Here is a 14,851-nt window from a genome sequence, read left to right as displayed (position 1 = left end):
GACTGCATGTTGGTGCGTCAGACCTGAACCTGCATCACCAGGTAACCAGGTAAACAAGTCTGAGAAGTTGCTGATCCTTCTTTTTAAATCCTGCTCAGATCTTTGGCTGCATCATGGAGGACAGATAAAAGAGCCGAGTGGCACGGCTGCCCCGGACCGACTCCAGTAATCACATTACAAAGCTCATTATCCACATCACACCGAGGAGAAAAACAGGCAGAACACCGGAGTAATCACTTTTAAAGTTTTATTCATTACGCTGCAGTTTGACTACAGCATAAGTACAAGCATAAAATCTTTGACTACAACAGCACTTAGAGCAACATTTTTTGATTTTTTTCTTCTTTTCTGTAAAAGTATTGCAATAACAGACCTTAGGCCTAAAACCTATTACATCACAATTGCTTAAATAAAAAGAGGCAAAAATACACAACAATTTTACCTCTGTGTTTGGATATATATGTACTGTGTGCTCACTAAACACAGTCACATGTATATCAAGATTTGAGCACAGAGGGGGAGAGGGAACAAGAAGGAGTCATTTTGTAAATAAAGCAAATTGATGTTACAAAACCCATGATGGAAGCAGTCCTATGGTAACTGTCAAGACAGAGAGAATACCAAACTGTTGAGACGTTATCATTGTTATTATCATCATCATTATTATTAAAATCTGGAACAATAAAAACAGCTACTTGTTGTCAGCAGTTGAGTACAGACTTCTGATAAGTGGAAAGAGGGAGCGCGCTGCGGGGGCAGAAATCAAATAAAAATCAGTCTGAGCCCAAGTTAGTTCTTCAAGCTAGTGCAGGAAACGAAAAATAAAAATAAAGTCTATTAAGAAGGAGAGCCGAGCGGCGCTCCAGCCAAAGGTACAATAGAGACTTTTCCAAATTAAAAAACTACACAACTGCCACTTATTTGGTGCTTTGAAGAGAAAATGGCGCGTTGCTATGTACATCGTCTATAGATAAGAATGAACATGCTCTGCGGTTATTGTACAGTGGAGTTATTCTCGGTACATACTGTAAATAAATGACTGCAGATTAAACATGACTTTTGTTTCAATATACTGTGCCACATATAACATTGTAATGTAGAAAATAAAAAAATAATTACAAAAAGAGAAAGGATAAATGACAGTTTTAGCGGCATTTTTCCACTTCTTTCAAGCTGGTGCAACTTCACAATCTGAAACAAAAAGAGGGAATGAACATTGTTTTCCTTGGATGATTCACACTCACGGCTCGACATGACTGTCATCAGAGGTCACTCAGTACGTTTACATGCTAATAAAACTGATGATAAGCTTGATTTAAAGTCGATAGAAGCACGGGGAGACAACTGACCTACTGACAGACGCACGCCTGCTTCGTAGGAGTTAGCTAGCAGCAAACAAAAACCATGGGCGAATGTAGAGCCACGTTTATTTTCTGCTCTACTTTTGGTACGATGGGATGCACGCTGTCCCTCATACTTAAGGGGATTTCTAAAGGCAGATGGCAGTGCGACTTCTGCTAATCTTTTCTTTTGCAGTTGTGAACTTGCTCAAGCAATGGGATAATTTCTACTGTATACAACACCCTAAGTCAATTTTTTTTCCAATGATTCGAGTTTGAAAGTCGTGACGTGTCCAGTCATGATTTTAGAAATGGTCAATCCTATGACATCAGTTTTTAAGCAACCTACAGGACCAGAAGGAGCAATGGCAATCCAGACTATTGGTTCTCAACTCTAAAGTGGGTTGTGGATGTTTGCCTGGAAGAAAAATATTTTGTAAAAAGTCAATGATATGCTTTCATTTTGAAGGACATGTCTCAGTTGCTTTGTTTTGTCACATTTTGTCCCATTTCAAGGCCAAACTGACCCATTTTTCATTACAAACACTTGATTGTTATTGAAAACTGTAAGTAGTTTGGGCCTTGATTTGTCAGTAAGGGGGTTGTGGTGGGTTCTGACTCCAGGACAGTTGAGAACCACTGATCTGGACTGTCACCTTTGTCATTTAGGTAGTTCCTCCATGTGTTTAACACATCTTGACTGAATGCAACATTCCTGTGTATACACCTTTAAGAACTTTGTATGAGCTTAAGACATGAAATCAGACACGTGTAAAAGGCAGATAGAATAAAAAATAATTGTGATTTTAGCCACTTTGGCCACAACATGGGAAGGTTGCTGGATACAAAGTATTTTTTAAAGTTGAGCAGTAACAACTGTTAAGCAGACTAAACAAGTATTTTAGACGTCCAGAATTCCAGTGAATCTGATGAAACCACACTGATGTGAATGGGGAACCACTGGCCAAGGCTCTGTGGACCAGAGATATGTTTTAAAGAGGAGGAGGAAATTGATGATTTCGATTTGAGCAGTGATTTTATCTTAAAGTTAGGGCAAACAGTTATTTATGGTTAAAGCCAAGGGTTTAAGCTTTCAAATACTTTTAATTTTATGTCTCTAATTGCTCATGAGGCCAAGAAATAAATATTTTAGTAAATCTTGAAATTCTCTGCGGTTTTGCAGGAAACCCTCTGGTTTTTGGAGGTTTTTTAAAGATGGCCTTACATTTTAATGGATTAAACACAAAGAAATAATGCAATGTTTCACACAGACAGCTTGGAGGAGCCTGTGTTGCTGTTTCCTAGCAGCAGAGTTCCCATCTGTCATCACTTGAACTCCCGCCCTGTTCTGTGCACAACTTTGCAACTTTACCAGTTCCACTTTAAGGTTGCATTGATTGATCCAGAACTGCATTATCTAGGGTCGACTTGGTCATCATCTAAGTCTGACCACCATGTGGACATGCATTTTAAAAGTCCAGTTTTAGTAAATTAACCTCTTCAGCTGTCTCTTGATAGCATGTAAGTGTACTGAGCGATCCTCCTGAAATGGGGCTGAAATCCTTGAACCAATCCCTGACATCCAGACAAATCTCCAGCCTTGCTGAGTGTGCTCCACAGATTTATACTTTGGCAGATATACAGAACTACAGCTGAAATGAACTAAAACATTGTTAGGATTAAAAAAGAACAGACACAGATTCTTCCTTGTTTGGAAGAGCTCACAGCTCTTGTGTGCGATGGCAATGTGACGCCTCTTCCAAACTGAACAGCTTCAACCTTTTGTTCAACAATTAACAGAGCGAGCTGAGATGCAGCCGAGCCTGGCTGTCGTCGTGGCATTAACACAAACTGATGTGTTTTTAAAAAATCTGTGTTATAGAACTCTATACATTTGTCAGTTGACTGGTGTGAAAATAAAAACCACCCGCCAGTACCCAAATGATGGCAAGCACTGTGAGAGCTTGTTTTTAGATGATCCAATAAACAAGTCAAGAACTCAACTTCCTTGATCCACAGGTTATCTCATCCTTTATCATAACAGACTATTATATATAGCAAAATATTATAAGTAGTAATTTGTATTTGTGTTGCAACCATATTCTAAGCATACTTTGCAAACCATGTTTCTGATAAAAAAAAAAGACAAAGCACGTTTTAACTGTAGGCATTTACAAATTTGATGCTGCCTTCTTAAAATTCTTATATTGTCTATACATTATATTACATTATTCACAACATTTTTTGTGGTTTCTACCCATTGGGTAGGATATGTGCATAATATATTCAAGTTATATACAGCACCTTACAAACAAACATAAAGAAAGACAGACTACTGAAAAAAGCACCGTTGGAAGTGAGGCACAACGAAGGTGGGAGCTTTTTGAGTGCAAGTGGGTTCCTATGTCTGCTCCACACGCTGGTCAAATTACCGGTTGAAATGGCCTCCAATGCTTTGACAGGAATGACCACTGCTGTCTGGCATGACTGGCCTGTGAGAATGCTCAAAAACACCGCAGAGGCACGGGTTGAACCGGAGCTAAAAGTGGTCGAAGGGGGTTGAACTGCGGTTTGTAGAGGCAGCAGGAGTTTTGCTACACAGCTGCTGCTGTGGTCACTAAATGTTTGCGGTCATGAGAGTGAATACAAGTGTTGCTTTTGTCCACTTCACTGCCAGGTCGGAGTCAGTCCGCTACCTATGGAAGCCCATTTCTGCCAGACAAAAGAGGAAAGAAAGGCAAAAAAGCCAAGCATTTGCACAAATCTAAGGTCTAACAAAAAAACAAAAACAAATCATAAATATGAGCTAGAGAGTCAAAATTTGGGATACAAAACAGAATTATAAGATCAAAGTCATGATTATGATATTGAAAGTACAAATTTGGGATAAAAAGTCAAACTAGAGAGATACTAAGTCATAATTGTGAGGAAAAAAGGACATAATTATGAGTTAAGAGAAAAAAAGTTCAGTTAGAAATTATGTTGAGGACTTATTACCTCATAATTTTGATTTTTTTTCACATCCCAAAATGACTTATCTCGTATCTATTAATCATTAGCTCTTAATTTAATAAAAAAAAATGCCATGTCTTTTTCCCATAAGTCTGACTTCTCCAAGTTTTAGAATTACAACTTTCTGTCACATAAATTTGACTTTAATCACTTTTTGGCTTTACCTTTAACGATACTTTTGCTTCTTTATATCATAACTTAAACCTTTTCTTACCTAATTTGACTTTTATCTCTGAGTTTATGAGCCTTCATTTCATTTCAATGGCTGAAGACTTAAATCTTTTATTAACCAATGCTCAGCTTTAAATATTCTCTTTCTTTTGACTGGCTGAAATGGGCCTCTGTAGTTACCATACGAGAGCTCAGGATCAGACTCCAGAAGGCCACAACTGTGACATCTTTCCACAACTTTACAAAAAGACAGAGAGAAGATCATTTTTGGCAAATGTAGCTAACATATTTTTTTAAATATCTCTCCTATTTGTGCCAGACAGGCAGTCAGGTCAGAGTAAAGCACCTGTAAGGATTCCAAGCAGCAGTTTGACTGAGGTGTGGTCTGCTCAAACATGAACATTAGGCACCTTATTTACTCACATAATAGTAACATGCAAACCTCCTTGTAGAAAACATAAAATTCATCTTTATGTTCTCAATTTACAAGCTATGACTGCGCAGAGAGAACAAGGCGAGAAAAAAAGTAAAGAAGGAGAAACAAAGGAAAAGAAATGTGGGTATGAAGCAGGTCCGTGCAGTCAAAGGCAGAAGAGTCGGGACTTTCTTCTCACTGACTCACTCAGGCTTCTGTGAAACTAAATAAGCGTCCTGCTGCAAACAGGACGATGCAGAGTCTCTAAACTTGAGCTTTTGACTGCAGAGGGTCAGATTTCTCTCCTTCGCGTTTTGGATGAGTAAAGGGAACAGAAGGACAGGGGAGTGGTGTGGGGCGAGGGGGGGCATGAGAAGCAGCAGTAGCAACAATAGTAGCAGTAGCAGCAGCAGCAACAGCAATAGCAGCAGCGATGTAGTAACACACACAATCATACACACGACTGTAGAGCCATGGAAAAACGCCACAGACCGGGGCACAGGCATACATTCAAACACACTGATGCTAATGGGATCAGAAGGCTTTCTTTTTCACTTTTCCTCCACCAACCGGACGTCAGATAAGTCAGACGTGAGCTGCACATGTCTACACACTGACAGGAACACGTTCAGGTTCTTTGTTTGACGTTTTGATTTAGCTGAGCAGATCTCCCTTCTGGCCCAGAAACATACCGCAGCTTTCTGTAATCATCATCAATGCTGCATCAGAAAACATCACACTGTAATTAGAGCAGGCCGAGGAGGACGTCACTTCAGATCTTACACTTGTTTGAGCATTAAGAGGCTATTTGTGTCCCAATTTCATAAAATATACAACTTAGAGAGAGTACTTTTACTTCATGTCATTTTTTTAAAGAAATAAATGTACTTTACTCTAATGTTGCTGTTGATACAGGGGCTCAGATAGCTTTTTTACTATATAGGGCTGGACTGGCTAAATTGTTGGTTGAGTCGCTACGGAAGAGGATTAGGGCCAGTATAAAATAAATAAAGAGTTCCAACTTTTTTAAAATTTGGAGGTTTTTCAAAATTTGTAACCATGAAAAGCAGATGGATTGGCCAGATTCCATGTCTGTCATCAGGCAGATCCGTCTCGCAAAGCTCAAATCTGAAATGATTGTGACCAGCCTGACCAATCAGCATCATTTCAGCAGAACAAGGTAGTCCAGAAGGGGTTTAGTTGTAAATACAATGGCTGCTGCCAATGTAGCATTCAGCTTGGATGTAGCTTTAGCCCTAGTTTCATCAGAACTGGGCCACATTACTTTATTAAAGCACCAGCAAAGAACAGCGATTAAAGCATCTGGCAGAGAAGATGTTATTCCACTTCTTTCAACTGGTCTCCAGTTTTATCCACCAATAAGCTCCACAGCTCATAAACTAAAGTGGTGCATGTCAGTCAGTTTGGTTGGCATCTCAGACTACAGAATTCTGTCCTTTTTCCCAAGTATTTGATAAAGAAGTTGAGTCTCGAAAAATTTCAGTCATAATCCTCACTTTACTGTCCAAATTCTGAATGAAAATGTTACTTGAGACTACTTTTTTTGTCCGCATTCTTGTAAAAAAGTCAGAGTTCTAATGAAAAAAGTCTTAACTTTGACTTTTTGTTTTTTTTGAACTGGGAAAAATTTGGAACTCTAGATTTCTTCCAGTGGCCCTAATCCTCTTCTTGAGGGTTGACCTTGAATCAAATTTAGATTTTATTATTCTTATACCTTCACCTAATGCTGGCAACACACTAGACAATTTAAAGTCTGATTTTAGGATCTCCAATAATCAGGAAAGCTTGGCCCAATTCCAGGCTTGTTACAACAAATTATTTTGTTCAGATAATCCTCAAGTGTATTGTCTCCATGTGATCACTTTACTTTTCCCAGATGGGTCAGAGCATCCCTGATTTGATATGTAACCGTTTGTTACTCAATATTCCAAATATTACCCTCAACAACCAATGAGAGTGAGCAGACCAGGAAGGGTTGCTACCCTGACAAACAAAATCCATGCAAGGAAAGCAAGCTAACAACATCAACCATCCTCCATATTTGCTTTCCATCTAAAGTCATGTTTTATCACATATCTATGAGACCTAAGTGCTGCCATCGTGAACTGGTACTCCAAACAGCATGGTGTGTGGTCTTACAGTCAGGCCGAATCGGAGAATCATAACATTTAAAGGTGGTTGAAATTGTCCTTCTGTCTGTTGTCTTCGATGTTCAAAACACTGGATATGATATGAAAATTGGTTGGTGTGTTGCCAGCCTTGGCTTTTAAGTTCTTTCCCTGTTCACCTAGCTTTGTGGAAGCAGAAAAATAAAGGGGTTTTTAAGGTGACTCTTTAAAGGTCTGCATTCATTAGCTTTTAACCAAGTGCCAAGTTATCCACTGAGATCTGCACTTCTCAAAAAAACTCCAAGAACCTGCTAATAAAAGTCACTAAATAAGGCAGTTCCATGTTAAAACCTGTGTTTTTACTCACTTGGGTTTCAGAGGCTGCAAGCCAAGGTAGTGCTCACTTAACTCAAACCTTTGATAAGGTTAAAAGCTATGCTAATGTGACTTGAAACGCCTAAAAAAATAGTGATCTGAAAATGTTTAATGTCCAGCAAACAGCTGGCACTTGAAGAAAACTCTGATAAAAATGCTCTTCAAGGTTGAACACAAGGCTTGTTGAGGCCGATAAAGAGGTCTGATGTGGAGTTGAACAGCCAGAAAATAAATCAACAGCCAAGTTTTTGTTTAAAAGCCACATATGACAGGACTATTAAAATCCTCAGGTGTAACCCTACAGCTCCATTACAGTCTCTAGACAGGTGGAGTTCTCTTTGTGCAGCTGTGCTAGAACCTGTATGTTAGGACATTTTCACACCTGACCTGTTTGGTTAAAATGGACGCGCTAGAGTGGTTTGTTTGCTCTGGTGTGAAGCCATCAATTTTGGATTTGATCAGCTACTAGAGATGTGCAATGGTCGGCCAAACAGTTAAAACAAGATCTTTTAGTCGGCAGCAGAATTATGAGTGGGTTAAACTTATTATTAACATTTTTCTTCCAGTTCAGGCCAACAATCCAGGTTAAATGCTCCAGCCGTCAGCCACAAGCAGCCACGATGATTTTGAATCCAAATAAACAACTGCTAACTGCTAGAGCACAGAAACCTCGCATAGGAAGAGAGAGGTTTAGCGCTATTTTGATCCAGAAAATGGGGATAAAGTTATCCAGAAGCTGTGTCAGGTCATGCAAGCATTTAGTGACATCCACTGCAGGAATGTGGACAGTAATCAGCAAAAAGGATCCAAGAACTGCAGTGCCAGCTAACCTTAGTCACATCCGGCTATGGTCATGTTGTGATGTTTGTATTCATTTGACTTTGATTTGTCCACTACATTTGGATTTAACTGGATGGGAAGTTACACGCCTAAGAACATCACTACCAGTGAGCATGAATTTCCCTAGCCAATATCTTTAGCTTAAAGATGGCCGCTGTTGGCCCTCTCTATTCAAACTAGTTGAAGATACAACCATGACCAGGCAGGATTCAAGTAGTCTTTCTTGCCTTCGTGCCATAACCTCGTATCTCCAAAATAATCACTTTTCAGGGGATGGAAAAAAAAGCTATATCTTTAAAATAATTTAACACTTAATGGTCATATAATCTTTTTTGACACTTTCAATTGGTTTAAAAGTTGTAATCCCTCTAAAGGTTGACCAATAGCACTGGCTTTGAAAAAATAGTAAAAAATGGAGATACAAGGTTGTGACCCGACACCAGTGCTTTGCTTATTTCTGGGACATCCCACAAGAAATCTCATCTATCAGAGAGCAGGTTTCCTTGTGTATAACACATATAGCTTGCTTAGCTGATAGAGCAGATTTTGGTGCAACACTCCTGGTATGTCAACATTTTCTCGTACATTTGACCATGAAAACAGAGTTTATCCAACAGGTAACTTTTATTTTCTCTAGGATCAGGCAGCCAGAGAAACCAGATAACAGGAGACAACAGATAAACAGTGAAAACTGATATCTGTTCACGCCACACCATTAACCGATGGTGGGTGTTTGTAAACAGGGCCGACATCTGCTGCTACTGATGTTAAACTGATGCATCTATACATCCCTAGTGAACATAAAGACCAATCTTGAGGTAATAGGTCCATGATTCAGACCAGAGCAAACAAACTAAAGGTGTAAAAACGCCCCTAGACTGTGGCATAAACATAGAGATTTTATATTGAGGTCACTTTTAAAACATGGTAATACCAAACATACCCCTCCGGCTTGAATGAGAGCTTAATAAATGCTGCGTTAATATGGACAGTACCGAATAAGAAAGATGTTCTTAAATGTTTAAAGACAAAGCAGTCAGCTGGTAAATCATTCAGATAAACACAGACACGCACACGGACGCAATGCTCCTGCTGGGGCATTAAGTGCTTTGTTGTGTTGTTAAAAGGTCTAACAAACACACACACATATATATAGTAACAAACACACACACAGGGGAAGAGAGGACTGCACTAGCACACTGCCAAATGAGGGCTCCACTCCAGTCTCCACTTTAAAGGGCTTGGCGGACTCTGCATCATTTGAACGCACTTTTTCTGCACATAAATGAAGGGAGGGGTGATGATCAGTGTTCGCCAGAGACACTGTTTGAAAAGCAGGGAGGGTGGGGTGGATCAGGTGGGTGTGGGTGGGGTTGGAGGTGTCCAGAGCTCTGGCTTTGAACGCAAACAAGACAAGAGAGACAGAGAAAGCGCAAGAGCAGAGGAGAAGGCAACGATGAGCAGAGAAAAAGGCTCGATTTTTTTTCAAAAAAAGGTTTTCTTTTACAAAAAGGACCCTCCCATAGCCCTTTGACTTCGACCACAGACAGTTCAAACCTGATCGCTGTGCTGGCCGATGCAGACAGGAATCTTCACTTTGTGTAGTCTTGGGTATTTTTTTTCTTTTGTGGCTTTAGAGACGTGAAGACAGAGATCCGAGCCGTCTTTTTGTTTTTGTTTTGTGTTTTTCGTTGTCATGGCGGCGGGGGTTTGTGTTCAGTGTGGCTGTTGGCAGAACGCACTGTGCATGTCAAGATGAGAGGAGGGACAGGGGGTCATGGATGCAGGAAACAGGAGAGAGGAAGTGTCAGGTGCTCAGAGGTTGGGACAGAGTTGAGAAGTGAAGAATCAGCTGTGACCAGGCTGCTGGGTAGACTGACGGATATGTTGTTTTTTTGTTTTGAAGTTATGATCTCCTTGATTCAAGAATGTTTTACCGTGTCCAGACAGCATGTGAGCGTCAGATAGCGCTTTGCATCATGCATCATAAACCTCATCCATTTAACACTTTATTCTCTGCCCTTCAGATTTAAATTTTCCCACTGAACTGTAGCTGAAGAAAGAGGAGTGTGACTTCCGCCTCCTCTGAGAATGACATTTCAAACACGGATATGGATGATACTGATGCACAGCTGTTTCCACTCTGGTAACCAAACTTAGAAAAATGGAAGAAAATGCAGATTATTTCCCTCCTTCCTTCCTCTGTTCTCATCTCTGTCAATACAAAAACAGAGAGAACAATAGATGGGATCACAGGTGATGCATGCCACACTGAGCTGCATCTCTTGCATGCTGTTCTGACACTCTAATGGAAACAAACGGAATATTTTTGTATCACATGCTGTTCGGACACTTCGGAGCATGCTAGATCTTGCCAAGCAACTCTCATCTCTCCAGGAGTTTAGAATTGTAACATGATATAAGAGGAGGTGAGAAATGTTTGGTCCACCTAGCAGCTGGTCACTAGTCAGATTTCTTTCCCACTAGGCTAAAGTGTGCACGGACGTGAGCAGCACTAGATGATTCTCCTACTGAGTCTCACTGTGCCCGTGGTGTAAGCAGACAGAGGTGTTGTAGGCTGGGTACGAGTATTTCTTGCAGTATTTCAAAAACAGGAAGGACATAAGCTTATAATACTTGTCTTTTTTGCTCCCTACTGTTTAAACAACTTTGGAGCCAAAGTTCAGTCAGTCAGTCCATTCATGTAAAGGACAAAAAAAAAAAAAAAAAAAAAAAAAAAAAAAAGAAAAGAAAAGAAAAACAAAACACATCATCATCATTACATAGCATAATTCCCTCTTCTCTTTTACAACAAAAAGATAGTGCAACTTTTAGATAACTTTCTTTTATGTGTTTTGAATGTTAGAATGAGTCATTTCCCCCCTTGCTTTGCTTCCTCGTGAACCTTGGCACTAAGATTTGGGTTTTTGTGAGTCTCTTGTTTTGTTGTGTTCTCTGTAAGTCCTTGATTCTCAGTTCTCGCTTTGTGCACAGATCCCGGTCCGAAAAAAAGGAACAAAAAATAAAAATATCTTTTTAAGTTCTCAGGGACAAAGCTGTCACCCAAGGGGACAAAAAAGCAAATCGTTTCAATCTGTGCTAGCAGAATGTTTTCTTTCTCATGTAGAGGAGCAGTGCATACATCCTGCCCCAGTGGTGCTAGCGCTTTGAATTACTAACAGCAAGAAACTGAAATGAAATCAACGCTTGGTTCTCTTTCATTGTTTTGTTGTAGCTAAGGTTGATATTCATTTGTGCATGGGAGTGTGGAAAGAGGACATGAGAGAGACAAAGAGAGAGAGCGATAGAGAGACCACTGCTTACAGAGGTGAAGAGAAGAGACAGTTTATAGTTCGGGGTGGGTTTCCCCCACTTGCCCCCTACTCCTCTCTTCACACCAGGTCCTCCGGTTGGCCATCCTTGGCCTTGGCAGGTACTATTGTGCTTTCTGATTGGCTCTGCTGCTGGATCGTCCTGCTCCCCGGCCCCCCCACCCTCTGGTTATTGCTGTGCTGGTGTAGAAAGAATGCTGAGCCGGGGTAGTGACCCATCACCTCGCTGTACGCTGGCGGAGGGCCCTCCATGCGCCCATGGCTGCTGGAGTTGGCCGCACTGATGCCCGAGTTACTGCTGGGCGGCCTTGGACCGCCTCCTCCCATTCCTCCCCCTCCACCCCCCACCCCTCCAAGGCTACCGCCTCCTCCCATGTCGATCAAGTCACTGTCGTAGATGGTCCGGTTTGGCGGCGCCCTCACCGACTCTCGGTTGAGTTCCATCTGTTGTTCTGGGTCACGGAGCTGCAGGGTGCAAGGCCCCTGGTATGGCGGGGGCTCCTCGCCATCCGACAGCGAGATTGTGGGCGGCAGGTCGATCTGGTGCTGCAGGTAAGGGTAGGTGGGTTGGAAGCGGCTGAAGCGGTCGCGCTGCATAAAGGAGGGAGCGGTGAAGCGATCCCTGGCCTGGGGAGCGTATAACACCTGAGATGAGGAGGACAAGAACAAAAAAAAATGTCAGTTTCAACAGTTAGTTGTCTTACACAAGGAAAAACAACATTGTTTTACCTAATGACAACACAATACAACAAATTTCAGCAAAATAAACATTTAGTGAAGAGAACCATATGTCTTATGATCCTGGTATTAGGCATCAGTCTGATCCTGACCCAGATAGCTAGATCTAGTGTCTATGACAACAGGCTGATTCATGAGGCTAAATTAAAAGACAATCTTTCAATATCACACTGTGCTCACATGACAAGGATAGATGATATGGAGAAAATATCATATAATGATACTTTTTATGGCTGGATCACAATCTTGATTTCATCATGATTCTTTTCGACAAAAAATCCTCTATAATCTAAAAAAATGCACAAATCTTGTATTTAAAAATAAACATTTTAAAAATCTTTTTTCTTTGTCATGCTGGTCAGTGCATGAACTATTTAATATTTGCCATTTTATAGCTGAATCCACCAGGTAAGAGGGGTCTGCAGGTCTTCTCCTAAATATTTCAAGCACCAAATATTTTTAGCTCCCTGCACTCACCACGCTTTAGTTTTGTGTCCTCTTTTTAAATCTGTTTTAGCATTCACTGGGAACATTTCAAACAGTAATATTTATTTAAAAATGTGGGCTATGAGCAGAATTCATTAAACAGCAGCTTTAAAAGTAGCCTGTTTATATGTAAACCATAGGGCAGTTACTTAACCTTCATTAATAGTCTGATAAAAGTGATAAAATCAGCAAATTTAATCATAACCCAGAATGTTACTAGTTTCTGTGACACATGGTTATGCAGTACAATAATCAACTTATTTTATTTTGCTGTAATCTTATGTATAAAGGAATCAGATAATGTTTATTTACAGACACAGAGCAATGGCATTAGCAGGACACTCACAGCCTGTGACGCAGTGAAGAAGAGGAGCGAGAGATGAAGACTGAGCTCACTTTAAGTAGCACATGGGTAAAAAAAAAACCGCATGGAACTAAATGTTTATTCCATCTTAAATACATTTTAATAATGATTCAGGTCTGGACCTTGTTGAAATCACTGCCTCATGAAAAAGACTATTTATCACAAAAGGTTAAGCCTTATGAGGAGAGGTAAAGAGGTAAGACAATGAAAGAACAGAAAAATAACAGCAGTAACGACAGGATCACAGGCTTGACTCTCAGGATGTGTGGTTTTTTGTTTTTTTTTAGATTGTCAGAAAAGTTATCAGACTTTGTGCACATTGTAAAAATAACTGTTCCGTACACATCTACAGTTTACAAAATACAAAGCAATTCCATAAAGGCCAATAAGAGTTCTTTTTAAAGACTAAATATTTGTTTTACTTCCAGCTATGAATCCCACTCTGTCAGGAGGCAGAAGGGGAGAGGTGAGTGACCACTGATCTATACAACTAGGATGTGATTATACCACTTTGCAGCTATTACAAATAAACCCAACTTTAGCTCAAAATCATACACCACTACTGACCCAGCAGCACAAGAAAAGTCTGCTCCAATCAAAATGATAGAAATACGCTACAGAGGTTTTGGGATTCCGAAACTGGAACTTTTTGGCACGATGGATCAGCGGTATGTCTGGAGGAAGAAGAATAAAGCATACGCTGAAAAGAACACTGTGCCCACGGTTTAGCATGGTGGTGGCTCTAGATGCTCTGGGGCTGCTTTGCATCCTCTAGCACTGGAAACCTGCAGTGTGTGGATTCATTTAAGCATCAGAAAATCCTAGAAGGAAACGTCATGCCATCTGTGAAGAAACTGAAGCTTGGGTGTCATTGGACTTTCCAACAGGACAGTGATCCCAAGCATAACTCAAGTTCCACCAAGGCTTGGCTACAGAAGAAGTCCAGGAAGATTCTACAATCGCCATGACAGTCGTCTGACTTGAATCTTGGGTTGGATTTGAAGAAGGCGGTCGCAGCATGCAGACCCAAGAATATTACTGAACTGAAGGCCACTGCACATGAGGAATGGGATAAGATTCCTCAGGAACGCTGCTGGAAGCTGGTGTCTGGATATGCATCTCCTTTGCAGCAGGTCACAGAAGCAGAAGGATGTTCTATCAAGCCCTGAAGATGCTCACCATGAAGGGGGTGAATAATTTTGAGACTGGAGAAGTCATAAGAAGTTATATTTTCAGTTGAATTGGGGGAAGCTCATTGAGGCATTAGTTGTGTTGAGCTAGTTCAACTCCTTTTGTTTGATTTGTTCATTGCAAAAAGCAGAAAGTCTGTACATTTTTACAACAAACCTGATTTCCAATGGACATTGATTGCAACTGCACAACAGTTTAACTATCTGAGCCACTGCCGTCTTCATTTAGTGAATAAAGTCCGTCCATACTGATGCTCATGTTGCAGCAACAACAGCCATCAGTGTGTCACCAATCAGTTAATAAATATATAACGGTGTAATTACAGAGTGGGGGAGAAAAGATGCAAAATTTCCTCAACAACAGAACAACATTCAACACATTGCATCCTTCTCAGGCTTTTGTCAGAAATCTTCACCTCAATTAGCTCTTCACACTGTGTCTGCATGATCCATTTCTTC

The 14,851-nt window shown here is 40.6% G+C and overlaps 1 protein-coding gene across 1 annotated transcript in view; it reads right to left on the bottom strand.

Moving 5' to 3' along the window:
• Positions 1 to 233: 233 nt before the first annotated feature.
• The window catches only part of LOC121514308 (low-density lipoprotein receptor class A domain-containing protein 4-like), an 87,307-nt gene continuing 72,689 nt past the window's right edge, over positions 234 to 14,851 (bottom strand). The window contains exon 4 of the mRNA XM_041794472.1: positions 234 to 12,259. Coding sequence (XP_041650406.1) covers positions 11,675 to 12,259 — 585 coding nt within the window. The 3' untranslated portion in view covers positions 234 to 11,674. The remainder of the gene's footprint in view (positions 12,260 to 14,851) is intronic.

Source organism: Cheilinus undulatus, linkage group 8 (genome assembly GCF_018320785.1).
Source record: "Cheilinus undulatus linkage group 8, ASM1832078v1, whole genome shotgun sequence".
Taxonomy (NCBI): Eukaryota; Metazoa; Chordata; class Actinopteri; order Labriformes; family Labridae; genus Cheilinus; species Cheilinus undulatus.
The sequence above is the reverse complement of the archived record's forward strand: the minus strand, read 5'-3'. Positions and strand labels throughout refer to the sequence as shown.